The sequence below is a fragment of the Chroicocephalus ridibundus genome, chromosome 3 (genome assembly GCF_963924245.1).
Source record: "Chroicocephalus ridibundus chromosome 3, bChrRid1.1, whole genome shotgun sequence".
NCBI lineage: Eukaryota > Metazoa > Chordata > Aves > Charadriiformes > Laridae > Chroicocephalus > Chroicocephalus ridibundus.
This window is the reverse complement of record NC_086286.1, coordinates 79,538,523-79,559,713: the sequence shown is the minus strand read 5'-3', so window position 1 is coordinate 79,559,713 and position 21,191 is coordinate 79,538,523. Positions and strand designations below refer to the sequence as shown.

Genomic DNA, 21,191 nt, shown 5'->3' with positions numbered 1-21,191 from the left:
GACTGTAGCATCAGCCCTTTGTCCCACTCCTGCAGCAGCCTGGCCCGATGCTGAGCTTACGTGATGCCACTGATGGGAAGGATCAGTCGCTTCGTTTTGGCTAATTTACGTGGAAACTGGGGGAAGAGAACTTGGGATCTTTTTGCCGGCGACAGTAGGTGTGCGTGTACGGCATTGCTCATGCACGCACACACACACATGCACCGGTACACAAACACACACAGTCAGCGGTGTGGATAATTTTACAGGTATGGCCAGGCAATGATATATATACAATATGTAGAAATATCAGTTACCACAGCTATACCATGGCATTTGGGCAGGATGCCGGAGCGTTTCCAGTCACTCATCACAGAATACACCGTGTCTTCCCTTATTTAGCACAGCATTAGCAGCTCTTACCACCAAAAAAAAAATAAAATCTGTAATACATATAATAAATAATGATCATAATAATCCTGCCATGCTCCATTGACTGTGCTAGATCAAATTATCCCAGCCCGGGGGTTTGTCGCAGTTGTTTGTGAGTGTTGCACAGCTCCCCGCTGCCCACTTCGCACGCTCGCGTATATCGTTACCCAGTATTTATCGCAAGCCAAAATGTGCTCCTCACCTCTCTTTGCTTCCACTCCCGCAAATGCCTCATCAGACGGGCTTGCAGCGTGGTGATCACTGGTCCTGCCGGTTTCGTGGTCCCTGCTGGTTTTGTGCTAGCCTGGCTTTACGGGGTTTAGGGGAGTTACTTTGGACTCGTCACCACAGAATGTGAGATGAGTATTAAGCCTGTTATGTTTACCAAGGAAGAAGAGGAAAAGCAAGGAACCCCAGATCCCGGACCGTTTGTACCAACAAGAGCCAGGGCTCTGTTAGTGCCCTTCCCCGGCAGTGGGGAGGTGGGCAAGCACCTGCCCACCAGTGACTACGAGCAGGGTGAGATGCTCGAGCTCACACCACTGATCCCTTGCAAGCAGAATAAGGGCGGGAGGATGGCCGGGGTGTTTATTTTCTTCTTAAAGTCATGGCTAGAGAAGAACTAGAGAACAACTGTTTTCTGTCTTCCGCTACTGGTGTATGACACCTGTGGTACTCGCAAACACACTGGGTAAGGAAGTACCCAAGCGCTCCTCAGCCCAGCCTTCATCCTGGAAAAGGCCTGTAATACCCCTTTCTCCCTGAAAAGATCAAGGTCAGTGGGCCAGCACTCACGGATTCCCTTACCAGAATAAAATGGAGGGAACTGGAACACCATGCAAATTCCTGTTTATGTTCCCTAATAGGATCAAGAGGGGAAAGCAGTAGTGATTAAGAAAAATCACGACAGACTCTTTTAAAAAGCCTTTCTCTTTCAAGCTCTTCACAATTTTGAGCATGAGTCTTAGCCACCCCTGTCGTTTCACATCACCTCAGCAGAAGCGTTGCTGCTGTGGCTTGTCACACCCGGTGCCGTTGGTTGTGTCACACCATGTTACCGATGTCATCTAGCACGGGCGGGCTGGCACAACAGCACCGCGCCGAGGCATCAGCTGCGGCCTCTCGCAAAAAAATATGATATTAATACAATGCAACGCAATAACAAAGTGTTGGGGAGGGGACTGGAAATTTTTCTTTTTTGTCACTGAATGCCATGAATAATTTTGCAGGCCTCAAACCAGCCAAATCCCCACAGCTTTGGGAGCAAGTTTTGCTCCGTTAAGGATTGCAGAGTTCTTTGGACTATGGTCTTTGCAGGGCTCATTTGACAGCCTTAAATTTAAAGTTTAAATTAAAGACCCTTGAATTTTGTTTTAAAATGTACAGCTGGTCTGGAGGGCAGCTTAATTTATGGCCCAAAGCAAGGGAGGGTGAGATAGCACTGGGGGAATGGTTCAAAGCCTTCACATCGCCTATGAAGCCAAATGCAGGGCTCATTTCCCCATCTTGGGGTCCGCAAGAGAGAGGCGAGGGGCAAAGGGACATGAGCCAGAGGTGGGGCCAAGGGGAAGGTATTTCCCAGGATGGTTCAGGGGAATGGTCTGCGTGCATGCTGGTGGCACGCTCGTGTGAGCTTCAGGGGACACCTGAGCAGCCGTGGTCACGCATTGGTGGGCTTCAACCCAAGGTTGCCCCTTCCAGCCCCAGGCTTGCCCATGCCACTCTCCCTTGTGCAGAGATGTGTCTGACCACAGGGCCACGGCAGGGGAGATGGACGAGGTAGGGGAGCTTTAAATCTCTGCTGAAGTAAATCTGCCCACCAAATGCTAGAAACACGGTGGACTGATGTAATCACTTGCTTCCTTTCCAAATAGAAATGAGAAAGGTGATAAAGCTGGGGCGGGGCGGGGGGGAGAAAAGTTCTTGTTTGCCTGAGGCCCTGGGTGTCAGCGAGCCTCAAAAATGCTAAAACAGTTTCCTCTCTAGGCATAGGGTTTGCAAATGAAGATGACACTTTGCAGAGAAATATTAAGGATCTCTGCACAGAGAGGCAGGCGACAGCAGAGCAAGGAGCACGGCTGAAGTCTCCTGTCTCCTGTCACTGCTTCCCTGACTATTTGCACCACGGGCCACCATCAATCTCCAAAATTTTTTTTTAGAAATACAATTCTTTTTCATTGTATTCTACATCCGTCTCCGTGCTTCTTTTCATCACTGTCCTGATATTTGTCTTTCACCTATTTTGTACTGTTTATTTTTCAGCCCTTCCCTCTACTGCTTGTCCTCACAGCCTCCTCTGAGCAGGAACAGACCCCAGATGCAGGACTGAAGCCTTTGGGGCAGGCGGTGGCACAGTGAGGAGCATGGGTCAGGGCTTTAATGACCAGCTGAGAGACAGTCCGATGCCCAGTGTTTGAACATGGGTTTTCAGTGCTGGGTTAGCCCCTAGTTTGCCTGGTCTCCTGCATGCAAGGGCTTTCCTTGCCTGTCTGCAGACTAGCTGGGTATTTTTCTGTGCCACGTACATAAATTTTACCCTTGGCCACCTGAAGTCACATCTGAAATACCAGCAGCCACACCAAAGCTCTGCCCCACTGGCTGCCGTGGGCTCCTTGCTAGCGACACTGGGTGAGGGTCACAGATGCCCATCACCATCCACGTGGCAATGCGGAACAGGCATGGGAACAGCCCTCATCCCCACGGTGATCTCTGTCACCCACTGTAGATGCCCTGAAACATCCTCAAAGAGGGTCTGTCCCACCAGCTCTTGCTGGACTGCCCAGGATGTTTTGGACCGAGGACAAACCCGGCCATGGGAGGGACGAGCATCCCAGAGGGTTGCCACCCATGCGGGCGTGTGCCGGATCCTGACATTGCGCCATCATCCCTCCCCATCCGCTGGCTCCCCGGCACACCCGTCCCTGCAGCCTGGCGCTGGGCGGGATGGCGCACGGCGCTCCGCTGCTCTCCATCCACCACCAACATTAATAAACTCCCACAGATTGTCATTTTATTTCAAGCATTACCCTATAATTTAAATAATTCGATTCTTTAAACAATTACATTCAATTACCTTCAGATTTCCATGAAATCAGAAAGCATTCAGGGTAAGTGAGAAAGGAAATTAAACATCCCGAAACAGCCTAAGTGTGTGCAGCCCTCCCTGCTGTTTGGGCAGAAGGTGAGCAGGGCAGGAGCTCATCTGGAGCTCTTCTTTCTGCCACCAGCGAACGCCTGGCCGCGGGGGTGACATTCACCTCCTCAGACACGGCTGCACAAAAGGCAAAAATGCAAAAAGCCTTTTCAGGGCAGGGTTATGCCCTGTATGCGATTTTTTCCCCCCTGCATCTTTATTAGGCATTTCAGTTTAACAAGATTTTTAGCTATAAATCTTTCTGGATGCTGAATCAATCTCGTGACACCCGCCCCGACCTTCTTCACCCCCCTCCCCGTGCTTGCGTAGACAGAGTTGGTTAAGGTATGATGGGGTCTGGTTTAAGGGGCTGAATTTAAACAATTATCTTAATTACAAGAGTGGTATCATCTTTCAAGCAAGCGGGTCTCCAGGGAGGACAGCTGCTGAGAAGTCACTTAGACGCGTGAGCCTTTGAAAGCAGCGGTGAGAGGGGTTGTGACTCCAGCTACCACCGCCGCTCCCCGCTTGCACCCCGTCTCCTTCCCACCTGCCCATGAGAGGAGGCGAGGTGGGATGGCAGCGCTTGGACAAGCAAGAAATGCCTGGGCCTCACATCGCCTGCCACTTGCCCCCTGCCCAGCCCGTCCCTGGAGGTCGCCTTCCGTTCAGGCACTTGCTAAATTTGAATAAAGCTGCGGAGACCTCCTGATGCGCTCCGGCAATTTGCTCAGGAGGCCAAGCTGAAAATTAAGTCCTTTCCTGAGTGTGCTGCAGAAGAAGCCAAGGGAAGCGCCCAAAGAAAAAGCTGGCAGCGCCCTGGATGTGCAAGGAGTGGGAGGGCAGGGTTCCCATCCTGCTCAGACCCCCATCCAGCTCATCCCATGCCCATCAGTCACCCCACAGCCCCCTTTGCCCCTGGGACGGGCTCCGGAGCAGCTCTGCCTCCTCCGTCCCCCAGCACATCAGCCCCTGCAAGGTCACCCCAATTCACCTCCCCACCCCAATTCACTGCTCACTTGAGGACATGATTATTTCCCAAATCACTAAACATCAGGAGCCGCTTTGTAATTTGCATGGTTCTTTATTACATTTATTGATTTTAAAATATTTTAACGGCTCGTTTATTGCTGTGTTAAAGAGCTCGGAAAGGCAATAAAGTCACGTGGCATCCCTAGTGATAAAAGAAATAATCCTTTGAGCTGCAGAAATCGTGCCTTCTCCCTTCCCCTCCGAGCTTCTTTCAAGCGAAAAACCAAGAGCAACAGTACCCGAAAGGCAAAATCCCCACACCCAAAGCAGGAAGATAGAATAAGTTGTAATAAACTGTAGCCAAAACTCTGGAGCACCAATGCAACCTGCTGCAGCTAAGAAACAAAGAAACCTTACTCATCCCCCTTGGTTAAGGTGCTTGACGTACACAGTAATTTTTTGCACATTTATTTACAGAGCTGAGGTGATTGGCCATGGGCTATCTCTGTCTGTCCAACATCAGCAGCGATGCTAAAACAGTGATGCGCCTCCAGGCCCAGCGCAAGGAGGTTTCGTCGATACCAGCTGGGGCGTACCACACTGTCTTATCCACACATATTTCCTAATGAGGGTCTCTTGAGACCCAGTGTACAGGAATCTGCTGGGGCGGAGCTGAAGTGTCCAGGCTGGTGCTGCCATGGACCTGTTGGAAAGGGTCCAGCAGAGGGCCACGAAGACGATCAGAGGGCTGGGGCACCTCTGCTATGAGGACAGGCTGAGAGAGTTGGGGTTGTTCAGCCTGGAGAAGAGAAGGCTCCAGGGAGACCTTACAGCAGCCTTCCACTACCTAAAGGGGGCCTACAGGAGAGACAGGGAGGGAATTTTTATCAGGGAGTGGAGCAATAGGAAGAGGGGTAACAATTTTAAACTGAAAGAAGGTAGATTTAGATTAGATATCAGGAGGAAATTCTTTACTGTGAGGGTGGTGAGACTCTGGCACAGGTTGCCCAGAGAAGCTGTGGATGCCCCATCCCTGGAAGTGTTCAAGGCCAGGCTGGATGGGGCTTTGAGCAGCCTGGTCTAGTGGGAGGTGTCCCTGCCCCATGGCAGGGGGTTGGAACTAGATGACCTTTAAGGTCCCTTCCAGCCCGAACCACTCCATGATTCTATGATTCAGCACTAACTCAGCAGATGCTGAGCAGAGGATCTTGCTCCAGGAACGCTGACATGGATGGCAGTTAACATGTCTCACTCCACGGAAAGTTGAAGGAGCAGTCAGGATTAGTTTTTCCGTGACTTCCTCCTGCTAATTACATGAGAAGTGCCTGACAAGGGCAAGGCATCGAAAGGTTGAATTAGAAACTCGTGGCCGAGTAGGCACCTTTGCTGTTTGTGAGGCAGCGCACTGAAACATTAGCTTTTTCTTGTAAGAACCAGAATAATAGACAGGCAGAGGGATTTCATTCAGCCAGTACATTCCCTGCCCCCCCCTGCAGATACTGTAAATGCCACCAGGCATACCCAGCACCGTGCTCCCCTCGGACCGGCCGGGGGAGACCCAGGGGTGACCTTGCAGCGGACGCAGCCCGTTTCCCTCCCGTGCACAGGGCACAGCACGGAGGGTACTTGTCCTCGCAGCGATGCTCGCAGGATGGAGCAGGGAGCTTGGGTGCAATTTGGGTGCGTGTTTTACAGCAGCTCGTACCTTGCAGCGCCCCAAAGGCTTGCACGCTGCTTTTACAGGGAAAAATTCGATCATCCTTTTACCATCGCGGAAAGCAAAGTGGTTTAAACAGCGTTAGGGTATCTTTCCCAAATGTTCTTTTTTTCCCTGATGCGGGGAAATTTCCAGGAGTTAATTCACCAGCATCTTATTTCTTAATTTTTGGCTTTTGTATAGTGAGGAAGTGTGAGCTGGGAATTGTTATCATCTGACAAATAAAAAGGATCTATTTTAATAAATATGGTATCATAGCACAATAATAAATTAAATTAATAGCCCAATGAAATGAAAACAGAAGCTATGATCTAAACATTTCCTATTTATTTCGAGTGTCTTTCTCAAGTAACTTGGCTCAAATAGCATAACTTTCTGCAGTAGAGATAACTGGGTCTGGGCTGTAATTATGAAAAAAAAAAAAAAAAATCCTCCAGATGAGGGGTTTTGTTCCTTGGATTACTCTGCTGGTTTTACAGTCATTTCCAGCCCAGGGCATCTCCAGGCACTTGACCAACTAAACACTTACAGCTCAGCAGTGGGAGACGGCGGCCAGCAAAACCTGTTCCTGAGCAAGGTACCACTGGATTTCATTAATCGGCCCCCATCCGGCACACGGGTGGCACAGATGCCCGTGCTCTGCTCCCCAGCCTGCCTGTCCCTGCCTTACAGACTGAGCTGCTGGGCTTGCTGCACGGGTACGATTAAAAGAGAAGCAACGGCGAGCTGTTGTTCAGCAGAGGGGTGTATCAAACATGGCTCTTCTCCCTCCCCAGCATCCACCGTGGTGCCTGCCGTGCCCTTGTGCGGGCTCTTCCCACCCTCTCCAGTTTCCCCCTCTCCTCCCTCAGGCTCGGAAAACTGCTCTGGCACCGGGAAAGCAGATGTTATTCCCATCCCAAAAAGTACAGCACCCCTGAGAGCATGTTAGCCCAGAAATCCTAGAAGATATAGTGCTGGAGATGCTAGGCAGGGTGTTGGTAACAGCTGATGCATGCCGCACACACCTGAGGGGGGGAGAAAGCCAGGAAAGCCATCCCCAGCAAGGGGTTCAGTCCCAAAAAACTTGGTCTCTGAACATTAATGACTGCAGCAGGGGGGAAGCTTCCACTGCACGGCCAAGTCACGCAGAAAGCCTCTTCCCCAGACTGAACGCTTGCTCGCGCACCAGGAAGAGCGGGGAGAGGAGGTGTGACGGTGCCATCTCCTGACTCCTGCCACACGCAGAGAGGGCTGCATCTCGCTAGCTGGGGCGGGCTCAGCTGCCACCCCCAGGCAAAGCTCGTCAGAGAGAAAGACATTAATAGCAACTTCTTACAATAATATTGTATACAAATGTCCAAGTCCGGTAGATTTGATTTTTCTCCATAGCTAAAAGAGCAGTAAAGATATATGTCTCTGTAAAAACTATGTTTGCATACTCCTTTTCCTTAATTCAATAGAAAAAATAAAATCAGTTGCTATCCAAATTCACTGTAATTATCTTTTTTTTTTTTCTCTTGGCAAGCGCTATTTTTAGTCAATATGCATGCATAGTCATACTATAGCATAGCTATTTTTTAAATTACATATGCCAGCGTAGTTTATAGATTTTAATTAACCAGGGAGTTGGATAGCCATCAGCAGTCAGGAGCTGTATGTTGTTTGCATACAAACTCAGTGGAGAAACTTCCCCACGCAGCATCTGCTTGTACGACCGAGGAGGAGCAGACCCTCTCCGGCAGCCAAACAGTTTGGAGCCTGTTGAATGGTAATCGTGATCCAAGGGCTCAAACGCCACGGCTCTTCACTTGGAGAAAGGGGGCCTGGGTGGAAGAGGGTACTTCAGCTATGAGCGTGGATTTAGGAACACAAACGCAGCGCTCCACTTCCCAAAGAACCTGAAGGATGGGCACATGGGACAGGCACCCCTCCGCTGTCAGCGTATCATAATGCCACAGCCAACACTGGTCGTAGAGGCCAGTTTGTGCCCAGAGCACGCCATGCATATGCCCAAGCTGGAGCCATTACACAGGTGCCTCTCCATAAACACATCGGGGGGCAGCGGTGGCCGTGGGAGACACAGGGAGCCCCGGCACACTGCCGATGGGTGCGATACCTGTGAGCAGAGCCAGGGAGCAGGGCTGTCCTGCCACCGGAGTGAAATGCAGCTGTACAGCCCCCCCGGGCGGCTGTGGCACCCAAGCACTCACGTGCCTCGCTAACAAAACTGGCACCGGCTACATCTCTTGGCCATACAGCACTTTGTTTTAAAACAAAAAAATACTAGCAGAGATCAGAAATACATCAAAGTTTTCATCATTCGTTTAGCTTCTGAGGATGATTAGGTGGGATTGTCGACCTGCTTGAGGGTAGAAAGGCCTTGCAGAGGGATCAGGACAGGCTGGATGGATGGGCTGAAGCCAACGGTATGAGGTTGCACAAGGCCAAGTGCCGGGTCCTGCACTTGGTCACAACAACCCCGTGCATCGATACAGGCCTGGGGAAGAGTGGCGGGAGAGCTGCCTGGCAGAAAAGGACCTGGGGGTGTTGGTTGACTGCCAGCTGAACACGAGCCAGCAGTGTGCCCAGGTGGCCAAGAAGGCCAACAGCAACCTGGCCTGTATCAGGAATAGTGTGGTGAGTGGGACTATGGAAATGATTGTCCTCCTGTACTCAGCACTGAGGCCCCACCTCGAGTGCTGCGTCCGGTTTTGGGCCACTCACCAGAAAAAAGTGATTGAAGTGCTGGAGTGGGTCCAGAGAAGGGCAACAAAGCTGGTGAGGGGTCTGGAGAACAAGTCTTATGAGGAGAGGCTGAGAGAGCTGGGGTGGTTCAGCCTGGAGAAAAGGAGGCTGAGGGGAGACCTTACCGCTCTCTAATACGACTTGAAAGGAGGTTGTAGAGAGGTGGGGGTCGGTCTCTTCTCCCAGGTGACAGGCGATAGGACAAGAGGAAATGGCCTCAAGTTGTGCCAGGGGAGGTTTAGGTTGGATATTAGAAAAAATTGTTACACAGAAAGGGTTGTCAAGCATTGGAACAGGCTGCCCAGGGAAGTGGTGGAATCATCATCCCTGGAGGTATTGAAAAGACGGGTAGACATAGAGCTTAGAGATAATGGCTTAGTGACGGTTTTTGTCAGAGTCAGGTTGATGGTTGGGCTAGATGATCTGAAAGGTCCCTTCCAACCCAGGCAATTCTATGATTCTATCTGTAGCTGGGTTTTATTTTAGTGGTGGTGGGGGAAGTACTTTAGTACAGTTTAGCCCCAAAGTCGCGTGAAATCCAGAATCCCAGGACAGGCTCTGTTGTCCTTCGTCCACATCCAACTCTGCAATGACTTGTCGGATCCTGTCACAGGCGAGCAATTAGTTTACCTAGCAAAAGAGGTTTAAACTTCGCAAGTGGCCTCTGCTCTATGCCAGAGATGGGACAAATTTTCTTTGAGGCTGTGGAAAAGCTGCCAACAGAAAAAAGGAAAAAAAAAACAGAACCGAACATACTTCCCAGTCATTATCTGAGGTAGCTCATCAATTGCTCACAGGCTAAACTTCAGAAATCATATTGTGGTTATAATAAAACTGATCCAATTTTAGTGGTGATATTTTTTAAATAAAAGGCTTGATTTTAGGGTTTTCCTCATATTTTCCCTCCTCTGCTATTTTGACACTTCCATCATATTTGAGGCTGGCATGATGTGCATACCAAAAAGCCTCTCCTGTGTCTAACAAGCTGAATTATCTTATTATTGCCTAGCCTACAACCTCGCCTCTACAGAGACCTGGATTACAAAGGCTGGTGTCAGCCTCCGCGTTGGTGCCGTTGTAATATTTAACACTGAGCACTTACATAAAGATTCAAAGCAGCGCGGTGATTAATTGCTGTCATTCCTGCCAGTCTCCCCGGCTCACATTTGACCGGCAGGGCCATGCTTCCCTTTTAAGAGATGCCGGGTTTTGAACAATATCGCTCTATTTTTTTGTTTTAATTGGCTTTTAGCGGCGAGCGCAGAGGAGGCGGCACTGGGCAGGGCTGGCCGGGCAGCTGGGGCTGACCCACGGCTGCTGCCTGGCACGGACGCCCCGGTGACACCTGATGGGCACCGCTCCAGGCAGCTCCATCCAACAGTATTTCGGAGGAAAAGGTTAGAGGTGCATCAGGCAGGGCTGGCTTTGGCGTTGACGCTGCAAGGAGGCAATGGGCTGGACAAACTATGCTGCTTTCATCCCGACTGTTTCTCTTTTAAGGCCTCTGCTTCTGCTGGGCTCATAATGGAGATGGTCTCTCCTGCCTCACAGCCCAGCCCTCCCTTGCTTTTAGTGCTTGGCTTGTCTCATTGTTTCCAAAGCGCTCGATGCGGCACCCTGTGTTGCTGCGTGCCCGGCAGAGCGAGCAGGTCTGGTGGCACCACAGAGGGGACCAGGTCATCGCGTGAGGAGCAGCAGCACCCAGCCATCCCCCACCGACACCCTCTTTCCCACAGTGACAGCCCTTCAGGTGGCGGGGGGCCATCGTCCTGACTTTCAGAGCTAGCAGGCAAAAATGACAACGGGAGAAGAGAGAGGTTCTTTGCTTGTCCAAAACAGCCTGGCCCCCCCACACTGGCACCCAGGGGCAGAGGGTCACTGTGGGGGACAAGCAGGTGACATGGGCCACATGTACCCCACTGCAACGTCCAGCCCCAGCTGCCCTGCCTCGTCACCTCTGAGTCTTATAAGCTCGCTGCGAGATGGGCCAGACGTTTTAAAGGCAGTTCTTGCCAAGAAATGAAGAGCCTGTATATAGAAGTGTCTCCGTTTTAAATCCCCGGTAACTTTTAGCATACATACTATATATTAAACGTGAATTTGAATGTAAAATATAATGGGGCAGCTTTTCAACGTCTGAATGCACTATTCATCCCCGATTGCAATGAAGGAGGAGGAAAAAAAAAAAGAGGAACCAAATACACCTAACAAATCTACATCAGGAGGGAACCATAAAAAGATACAACCGAGATAAAACCTTATGTGAGGAAGTTAACTGCAAAGAGTAAATCCTCATAGCTTTCGGAAGAAATACCTGTAGGCAGCAGTGCCTTCTGCCACGTGAGGCTTAAGGGAAGACGCTAATGACGTAAATGGGGTTGCCCAAATTGTCTCGCGATGGGAAGCTGCCACCCATGGGCCGTACACGAGACCAAGGGAGCAACAGGCTCTCCTGCGCCTGAATTGATTTGGAGGGACCTGCAGAGCCAGGCAGTTTGGACGGACCAAATGCCCGGTGCAAAACGAAGCAAGGACTATCGCATTTCACCTCTTCATTTCAAACGACCAAAGTGATTGTCACCTGGGCCTCCAAATCTCGCCACCCTGTCATGGACAGTGTCTATTTTAGAGCCTTTATAACCCAATCTCAGCTAATGTGATTTACACATAGTAATTAATGGAGCTTCAGCTGTAAGGAAATTGGTCATTCAATTTGAGTTTAATTTACTGCACATGAATACATTAGAAAGCACAAATTCCATTGCTGTGATGTGGCCATGGAGAAAGGGTTGTGCACCGGGAAGGAAAAAATAAAATGCCCAATAAACATTAGGCTGCTGGCCTTCCACATTTCCCGCTCCTGAAGGGTCTCCTCGGTGGGAGAGGGGAACACAAATCCAGGCATGTCAGTACAGATGCTTGGAGGTATGAAGGCAGAGTCCCTGCTGCTACTGTTATCCTATTTCCCAGCTGCGGGAAACATCAGCCTGGCCTATTGGTGATATGGAGCCATTCTGACCCCTGCGTATGTTTGGGGGTGTATCCCTCAGGGAGAGCAGCTGAGTCGATGGGGTATAATGGTATGGGGTATAATGTCTGAAAAAGCTGCTGCATCTGTGGCATACGCATGAACAACTCCAGTGATGGAAAACCATGCCAGGACAGCCTTTCACAGCAAGGACAGTATTTCATTTTCAGGTACCTTAAGGTAAAGGTGGCCTCACACCAGCCTGGCCTTTGGAGCATCTAATAACCGTGCCCAAGCAAAGCCAAAAGCAACGCCTGGGCGATCCTCACTGCCCCGTGTGGGGCCGGGAATGCCCCGGTGCTCTCCCGGCCCATGGTCTGCCCCGCAGGAGATACCCATACGATGTCCAGCTTTTCTACAGTTTCTCCCTCGAATGCCTCCAGCTTTGTGCCATGAAGCGTCTACATACGTTGCTGGCATAAAAAAGAAAGCGCTCGCACCTTATTTTAAAGTAAAGGCGGACAAATTAAAAACGATTGCTCAAGGTGGTCCATGCAGACTCCTTCGTGCCTACGAAATTCCACACATGCAACGCAACTGTAACGTCTTCCCCGTTTAATTATTAGAGCATATACGTGGAAGGCTTATACACAGTGAAAGGCTGAAAATGCTTCCTGATTCTGCACACGCTGGAAATCAAATTCTAGGTAGAGTGTATGCAATTTGGCTTAAAAATACTATCATTAGCTTTAGAATCTATTGCGCTAATTAGATTTATTAATCGGGTTCATTGCCGGTAACAGTTCTGTTATTTAACTGAATGATAAATACAAACAATTTTGGCAGAAAATTGTTTCTACCAACTAAATAGTTTCTGTGTGGGCTCAAACTGCATCTTAAACCAAAACGTTGACGTGAAAGAAACGAAGGGCAAGCCATGAACATCCCCCAGATGTACGGTGTGTGCAAACTTGGTATCCCGTCCAGAGTTCAATACTGAAGGCGAGTCACCCAAAGCTCTCTCTCCTATCTGTTCCCCGGTACTTGCTAAGACCCCACCAGAGCACAGACAGCAGAGCTCCTGCTTACCTTAGTGAATAGAAATGAGTTTAAGCACACGCTCAACCTCTAATCCAGCACTCGGGCGCTCTGCCAAGCCTTCGACAAACCCTCAGAAGAGAGGGCGCCGTGGCCCTGTGCAGGTTTTAAAGACGATACCGCCAGGGGCATCTTTAAATGTGTCTCTGCAGGGAACGTAAAACTCAAGTGAACAGGGCACCCAGGTACCCCGTAAACCACCCCTTCGAGGCACAGGCATCCTCATGGTAGAACCACCTAACGTATCTCACTTTGCACAGCTTAAAACGCAGCCGAACTGGAGACACCTTCACGACGTCCACCGTACGCAAACGCATTTCCAAAAACTAATGCAAAGCAAGATGTAAGGCTCAAAACGGACTCAGTAACACCCCAATTGCTGCTACAAAAGGAAGCTCTGCCTTTCTTTCTCTGCCACGTTTTTATTTTTTAATAATAATAATATTAATAATTATTATTTCAATCTTAAAACAGGTTTCCTTCCGCAGTTTTTAAATGACGAGTCAGCAAGGTGTTTGGGGGAAAACCCCCCAGATAAACAGATACACAAATAGGGGGAATGCACATGTAACAACAGTTTATTTAAAAGAAAAGAAATAGAGAAAATGAAACCTCCACCTATGTCTCCCTCCTCCAAAAAGCGGGAAAAACAAAACCAAACCTACAGCTCAAAACACGCTAGGTATCCCCCTGGAAGAATCCCAGGGTTTCCTGAAGAAATCCATGCCCCTGCCTCCCCCTGCTGGAGTCCGGCCGGGAACTACACCCCGGCGCTGGGAAAAGCACCTTCTCTTCCTCTACAGGTGAAGGGTTTTCCACACTCACAAGACGTTTGCAATTTAGAGAGGGTTTATCAGTTTTTTTGCACAAGTGTAACTCTCTAGTCAGCCAGCATTAGAACAGAACAAAGTTGACGCTCCCTTTAATATTAATTAAAGGTGGGAGGAAATGTTAAATCATTTTACATTTTAAAAAAAAAAACAAAACAAAAAAGAACAAAACCACACCAAACCCCTTTTATAACTCATTCCTTTTACCTACGCACATCTACTTCAGATTTACCCCATATTTCAACAAGCAGCGTTCATCTGCCCTAAATCATGGTACCGCCATCTACTAGTCGGCTGGGCCAGGAGGAGAAGGGCCGGTTGCACTTGCATCACCCTCCTGCCTATTCCAGCCAAGTCCCTTTTTTCCCCTTGGAAGCGGCTTCTGCCAGCCCTGAAGTGTTTGCAGCATCTCTGGGCAGACAGTCCAGCTACAGAGAGGAGCGCGACAGCAGGAGGGCAGCAATAACTCTATTCACACCGAAACAACGCTAGACGCTTTGAATTTATGCTTTGGCTACTATTGCACAGGGGGTGCAGCAGCAAAGCAGATTTTACTTCCAGAACTTTTTTTTTTTTTACTCTTCAGTTACTATTCCAGAGTTCCAGAAGAGTCAGGTGTAAAATCAGGTAAAATCAGTCCTAAGCCCCATCAAAAAGCAAGACGTATACAACAGTGAACACAAAACGCTGCTGCTTCCTGCAAAGTTTTCCCCGTGCTGGTAACTCTTATTCAAGAGACAGTTACTGAACCTTTGAATGGCAACTCGAATTGTTCTCCAAAAAGTTATTATTAACGGTCACACCCCACCACAGACCAACCAACAGTCCAATAATCTACTAATGTTCCTAAGACTTGCGCGCCTGCAGTGGTGTTTTTAATTGCGTGAAGCTCTTAAATCTCTCCTCAGCCCCACTTTTGCATGTCTTGGAAGGTGCTGTAAAATGGTGCGCAACCATACAGCTTGTATTTTTAGGAGAAAAACCAGCAGCACGCCTTCTTCACATTATGAAGATTTCCAATACCACCGTAATTCTTTTCCTCGCATCTTCTATTAAGTTACCTTGACTTTGCAAGAGGCTCACATTTGAAGAAGTATTAGGTTTTTGCCTTTGTTAGCTCAACAGAATTATCCTTGGTTTGCAGACTTTCAGTGTAATCCCAGCTGTCGGCTTCGATCTTTAAGAAGAAAATACTTGAAGTGTTCAGACCAGGGACATGATTCTTTCTTTTTTTTTTTTTAAATCACTTCAATGCATTCACATCTTGCAAGTACATACCTTGACTTTTAATAGTAACATTTAGGGATCAGTAGTGAGAGTATGGCCCGCCCCCTCCTGCCGTGCTCTTATTATCAATTATATCTCCTAACTATAATCACCTCCCAACTTTTAATAACCACAGCAGTTCACTATGAATTTTTCCGACAGACCAATGTAAGTTTAACATTCATTTTGCGTACGGAGTCTGGTGACTATTCCTCAAGCATTTCTCTCATCAGTGCAGAAATTGGCTTGAAAGCCTACGGACTGCAACTAGTACTTTTTAATTGTTATTTCTCTACTGTATTTTGCAAATAGAAATATGAGTTAAAAGGTATCAAGTGTACATGGCATTTAATTTAAACCCAGTCTTCATTCTTGAGTGTGAACACCTGACACTGCTTATGCTTTACAAGAGATTTTCCTGCACAATATGCACTTCAGAAGTACTTCGAAAGATACCATAATCTCATTTAGAACATTTTCAAATTTTATTTGCAACTATTGCAATTACAAAGAATATCGACAATGTAAATTTGCATTTAAAGTGACAACCCTTTCTAATAAACAAGGTCACAAATTAGTGTGCAACTACTCTGGCTTCGGGCAATTTTCATAGGATGGAAATTTTCCTGCATGATATTTTGTCACGTTTTACAGCATTGCATTTTCATAGTTCAATGCATAGGAACAGAAATACATCTGTTCCTACTTGCAGAACACTCCTACATATTTCTGAAATACGGAAATAGAACTTTCAATTAATCACCTTTGTTTGTTTTATTGAGAGGAAGAAAAGGAAGAATCCAGTCGTGGTTTTTGTCAAGTCATGCAGTGCTCTAACAGCCCTGATTCTCTCCTCCCTGAATTTATTCTCTAATTAGATAATTAGACTTGTGTTTTTTGCTTTTTGTTTTTCTTTTCTTTTTTTTTTTTTTTTGAACAGGGGTAAGGGAAGTATCACTGTCTTGTTCACAGCCCTGCAGGAGACTGAGGTAAAAAAAAAAAAAACCTCAGAGATGCACGCTATTACAAATGCAAACAGCCATCAAATTGTCCAGTTTATTGATGGGAATTCAAAATTGATACAAAACATGCTTCTTTGCATGTTGTATTTTACCCTTAAAATGCTTCCGACAGTGTCAGGTAGATTCAGAGTTAAGAATATACTTCGGCTTCCAGCATGTACCTTTCATGCACAAAAGCCACCAAACTTCCGTAACACGTGGTCCCAAAATTGCTTTCAGACATTTTGTTTATCAAAAGACTCAGATCTTCTGCTGATCTGAGGAAATAAAGGCTTAAAAATGTTTTAAGCCATTAATAAGTATCCTATGGCAGAGTCACGAAAGTTTATGATTTCCATTATAACCTTGGGCGTAAAAAGGCAACAGTCCTAAAAAAGCAGCCCTCCAGAATATACGAAATGTGGCAATGGGTATGATGCCAATTTATAATGATCGAGTTAAGTCAAACAGATTTTTAAAGCTATGAATGATGTGAGCAGTATCACAGCAAAATATTTAATGAATACCACAGAACCAATCAAGTTTGAAAGTTGAGCAGATGTTGTTGCAATCAACAGAGATTTGTAATGTCAAATATACCAAAACGTTTTCTAAAATAATTTCCTAATGCAGAAAAACTGATTTAAAGTTTGCTCCTAGCTAATAGTACCTTTTATTTAAATTGGACCCTAAACTGATCAGACAATACATAGCCCACACTTTCGGACATTTATAATAAAAAAGCTTTTATTTTCAATTGAAACAAATGCACCATCCTGCACTCGAAGGCTATAATGAGCCATAAGCATATTCCAAGGTGTATCAATGGCAACAGATTTGTTTCACCTCCACTGAGAAGTTACATAATGCACTCTTAATTGGTAAAGAAAAATTAAACTCAGCCTTCTCAAAGCTTCTGTACTGTGTTTCTTGGTTATTGTACAGTTCCACAGTCAGACCAAGAGTTTGCAGTGTGTGCAGATATTGTAGTCAATCAACAGTATTGTTTAATCATCATCTTCCTCCTCTTCCTCTTCCTCCTCAAAACTGTCTTCAAAGCCCTCGCTGTCTTCCTGGTCCTCATCACCTTCTATTGCTGTATCCCACTGTGGATGATTTTCTGGCACTGGTTTTGCTTCATGAACTTCCAGCTGTAATTGGATAAAGAAAAAGAAAGAAAAAGGAAGGGGAAAGGTTACAGACAATACACATTAAATTTGGGAAAACAAAAACAAGCCCCAAAAGAAATGACACCACACACAAAATTGACAGTTAAAAACCCCAAACGCACACAAAAGAAATTGAAAACCACCGAACAAACAAACAAAAAAACAATCTACAGAAAAAAATAAAACAAAACCAACAACTGCTTCCAGAAATAAGGCATGCATCTCATTAACTGGATGGATCTAGGACTAAGGGCAGGGAAATGGCACGGCAGGACTCAAGGTATAAAGCCAGAGCCAACTACACTGAAGAAACCCAATAAATATGAGAAAACATGTATTAAAATATGCAGGCACTGGAAAGCATTGCAAACTTTAGTCTCATCTAACCCATCATAAAACTGCCATCATAAAACGGCATTAGGCAGAAACCGCTTGTAAGTCCCTCCTTGCCACTGTTTTAAATAGGACAGCTTGAATTCTTAAAGATAACCGGACCTTTGGGGTTTAAATAGCCATATGAAGTAGTTTTCAATATAATACAAATACATAACACAATTATACATCACCTTCAATGGTTTAATCTGGTCCAATCCCATATATGAATCCGATCTTAAATAAACCGTGTACTGATAGTTTCCAGGCTTGCCTGGTGCTGGGAACTTCAGCTCTACCTACAAAACGGAATTCACACCTTAAATTCTTACTGCTTTCAAGTGACGCATTAGAATAAGTATCTAAGTATGCTAATGAGCAATAAATACTACTACAGAATAATATTTTTTTTCTTAACAAATAATTATTAATTTCTTACAAGTTACACTTCTCTGAAAATCTCTATATAATAAAACACTCGCAGAAGAGAGACAGAATACCCAAGCACAATACCTTCCATGAAAGACGAATAATCGGGTCACATTTTTTTCTGAATTAGATCAAAGTAACTCTACGTTTTTAAGTACACTCTCTTGTATGCTTCCTAAATCTCAAAAACCCGAACAGGTTAAAATATTTAGCCTGCTGAAAGCGTTAGCTCAACTCTACTGTTATTTGGAATTGCACATAAAATCTACTTTGAAAGAACACAATACATCAAATCTCCATTTTTCAGAAAAGCAAAGAACACAGCCAAAGGTTACAGTCTCAGAAAGGTTCATATGAGCCGAAGCTAATTAATTTGTCACAGCCTCTGCTTTACAGCAAAAGAACACTTAGTATTTCTCACACATTTGAATAACTTTAAGAATGATCATTGTGTAGGAATACTGGCTTTCATCAGCTTTTCGTATCAGGGAAAAAAATCATATTCTGCAAAGAAACTCGAAAGTCTTCTTAAATTATCTCTTCTTTCTCCATTATCAATTTTCTTTTATCAGAAGAGTAAAATTTGTCTTCCATCTTAAGAAATAAGCATGAAAAAATTAAAATCTAAATGTATTTGCATACCATAAGACACTTCAGTACAGTTTTGCAATGCCCCAAAAGAAAATTCTCCAAGTACTTTACCTCTTCTTTATCTTTTAGTGTACAAACGTGATACGGCATACATATTAGCATCTGCTCCTTCCGATCTGCAATATATAGCCACCACCATTCTTGTTTTTCCTGTCATAAAAGAAAAAACAAAACAAAACCACAAAACAAGATTATTGAAATCATATAAAACGATGTCCCTACATTTTATAACAGGTAATTATGATTCACTGGTCCTTACAATACTGATAGAAAGAAGGTGGTTTGTATTCGTTTGGTTGGATTTTTTTTTAAACTCTTGGTTGTGTCTGAATAAAATATCTAGCATATACTGCACGCCGAAAGAAAACAGGTTACCACAAGTAACTGCCGGTCTCCAAAGGCTATATTCTGTATATTCAGCCTAAGCTACCATGTGAGGCATGGAACCGTTCCGAAGAACTGTGTCGACCGAGCATTAATGAGCAGCTTCATGCAACGTAACACTACCTTAGGTGCTTCAACAGAAGTCCAGCCTGGGCAAAAAGGTTGGCATATAAAGCAAGGCCTGCCAAAAGACAGATAAAGTACTCTTCCCAGTAAACAATCTTTCTCAGGAAAGTATGGTTTGCCCCACTTCTCTCCCCCTCCAAAAAGTGGGAATCTCACGAAAGTTGGTATTTCACAGAATCACAGAATGGTAGGGGTTGGAAGGGACCTCTGGAGATCATCTAGTCCAACCCCCCTGCCAGAGCAGGGTCACCTAGAGCAGGCTGGACAGGAACGCGTCCCCGCAGGTTTTGAATATCTCCAGAGAAGATATTTGGACATACCGCGATTGCACTTCAAGGAAGTACGAAAGGTTATGCCACTGCACATGCTAAAGCATAGCTCCTAAACTAAGTGAAATTAAACGAGTGCAGTTCTTCATAAAAGACAAAAACACCGTACAAAAGTAATAGTTTATCCCTCATTTGGAGTCAGATTTTTAAGACTGTGGTGCAGTTCAGCAGCACAGACACAACCATTCTCAAATGGGGAAGACTACAGCTCTTCAACGTCAACTGCTCTTCATTTAACCACTATTCCTTGATGATTAATCCTCTGGCAAACATTTTAAGGCAAAATCCACTTTATTTTAATAGAAGCTGAAACGTTTCCATTGCAAAGAAGTTAGTTTAGTACTGCAAAGCAAGTTTCTACAACTACCTGAAAGGAGGTTGTAGAGAGGTGGGTGTTGGCCTCTTCTCCCAGGTGAATAATGACAGGACCAGAAGAAATGGTCTGAAGCTGCGGCAGGGGAGGTTTAGATCAGATATTAGGAAGAATTACTTTACTGAAAGAGTGGTCAGGCACTGAAACAGCCTGCCCAGGGAGGTGGTTGAGTCACCATCCCTAGAGGTGTTTAAGAAACGTCTAGATGTGGCAGAGACTGTTGGACTCGATGATCTTAAGGGTCCTTTCCAACCATGAAGATTCTGTGATTCTGTTCCTTCACCTCCTTAAGTCTTTTCTTTAAAAAAGTGGGGGAGGATGAGGGGAAGACTTCAATTTTATGAAAAAGTATTTTAGTAGATAGGTAACAGTCACAACTGCATAATCTTATCCTTGGGGGGGGGGGGGGGGGGGAAAGGAAGGGGGGGGAAACCCCACACCTTTTAGACAACGCAAAAGATATATTGCTGAAGTGTGTTCCAAAACAATTTTTATCCACCCCTGATGGTCTGGAAACTGATCACATTTGTAACAGAGTGCAGCCCTAAAGAGCACATCTTATAACAGTTACAAGTTAAGCTCCAAACAAGGAGATCAATTTTTTATATATTTACACCAACAACAATCAGTTCATTGCGTTGGTGCCACATCAAAGGGGTTGTTTTGTTTTGTTTGTAATCTAACAGCATTAGAAGGACTGAATGAAAGCACACAGTGGACTTCAACACCACCACTGAGCCCCTTCCAAATTCCACAGGTGGGAAGCAAATGCTGTTAATATGTAGAATTTGAAGAATTTTTGTCTCTACTGAAAGAGTCAAAAGTTCAATAGTTTTGGTGTGGTGGGGTTTTTTGGGGGTTTTTTTGTGTTTTTTTTTTTTTATTTTATTTTTTGTTAAACGCTTCAGAAGCCAATGTTTGGTGATCTGAAATTTAAATAATGCAGGTTGAAAACTTACAAACGCTAAATTAACTCCTCTCTTTTCAAGTGACTAATTGTTATGCTAGTAATAGTTACCATCACCTCACTGAAATATTCAACTAGCAAACTACAGATTTACAATGGCAAGACACTCACACCAGCAGCCGCAACACCCTGATTAGCACTGTTGAGTCCCAAAGCAGGGGAGTTTAAAATTAACTCAATGCGTTAATGCCCATTTTACAGCATATAAAAGTAAAAGCAACTGCATCACAGTAAAGCAACAGCATTCCTTCACGTGTTCAGCACAATA

The 21,191-nt window shown here is 45.8% G+C and overlaps 1 protein-coding gene across 1 annotated transcript in view; it reads right to left on the bottom strand.

Annotated features, from left to right (window-relative positions):
- Window positions 1–15,585: 15,585 nt before the first annotated feature.
- SEC63 (SEC63 homolog, protein translocation regulator) overlaps window positions 15,586–21,191 on the bottom strand; it is a 63,473-nt gene continuing 57,867 nt past the window's right edge. The window contains exons 19-21 of the mRNA XM_063329842.1: window positions 18,796–18,894; window positions 17,859–17,963; window positions 15,586–17,274 (exon numbers count right to left, since the gene is read on the bottom strand). Coding sequence (XP_063185912.1) covers window positions 17,131–17,274; window positions 17,859–17,963; window positions 18,796–18,894 — 348 coding nt within the window. The 3' untranslated portion in view covers window positions 15,586–17,130. The remainder of the gene's footprint in view (window positions 17,275–17,858; window positions 17,964–18,795; window positions 18,895–21,191) is intronic.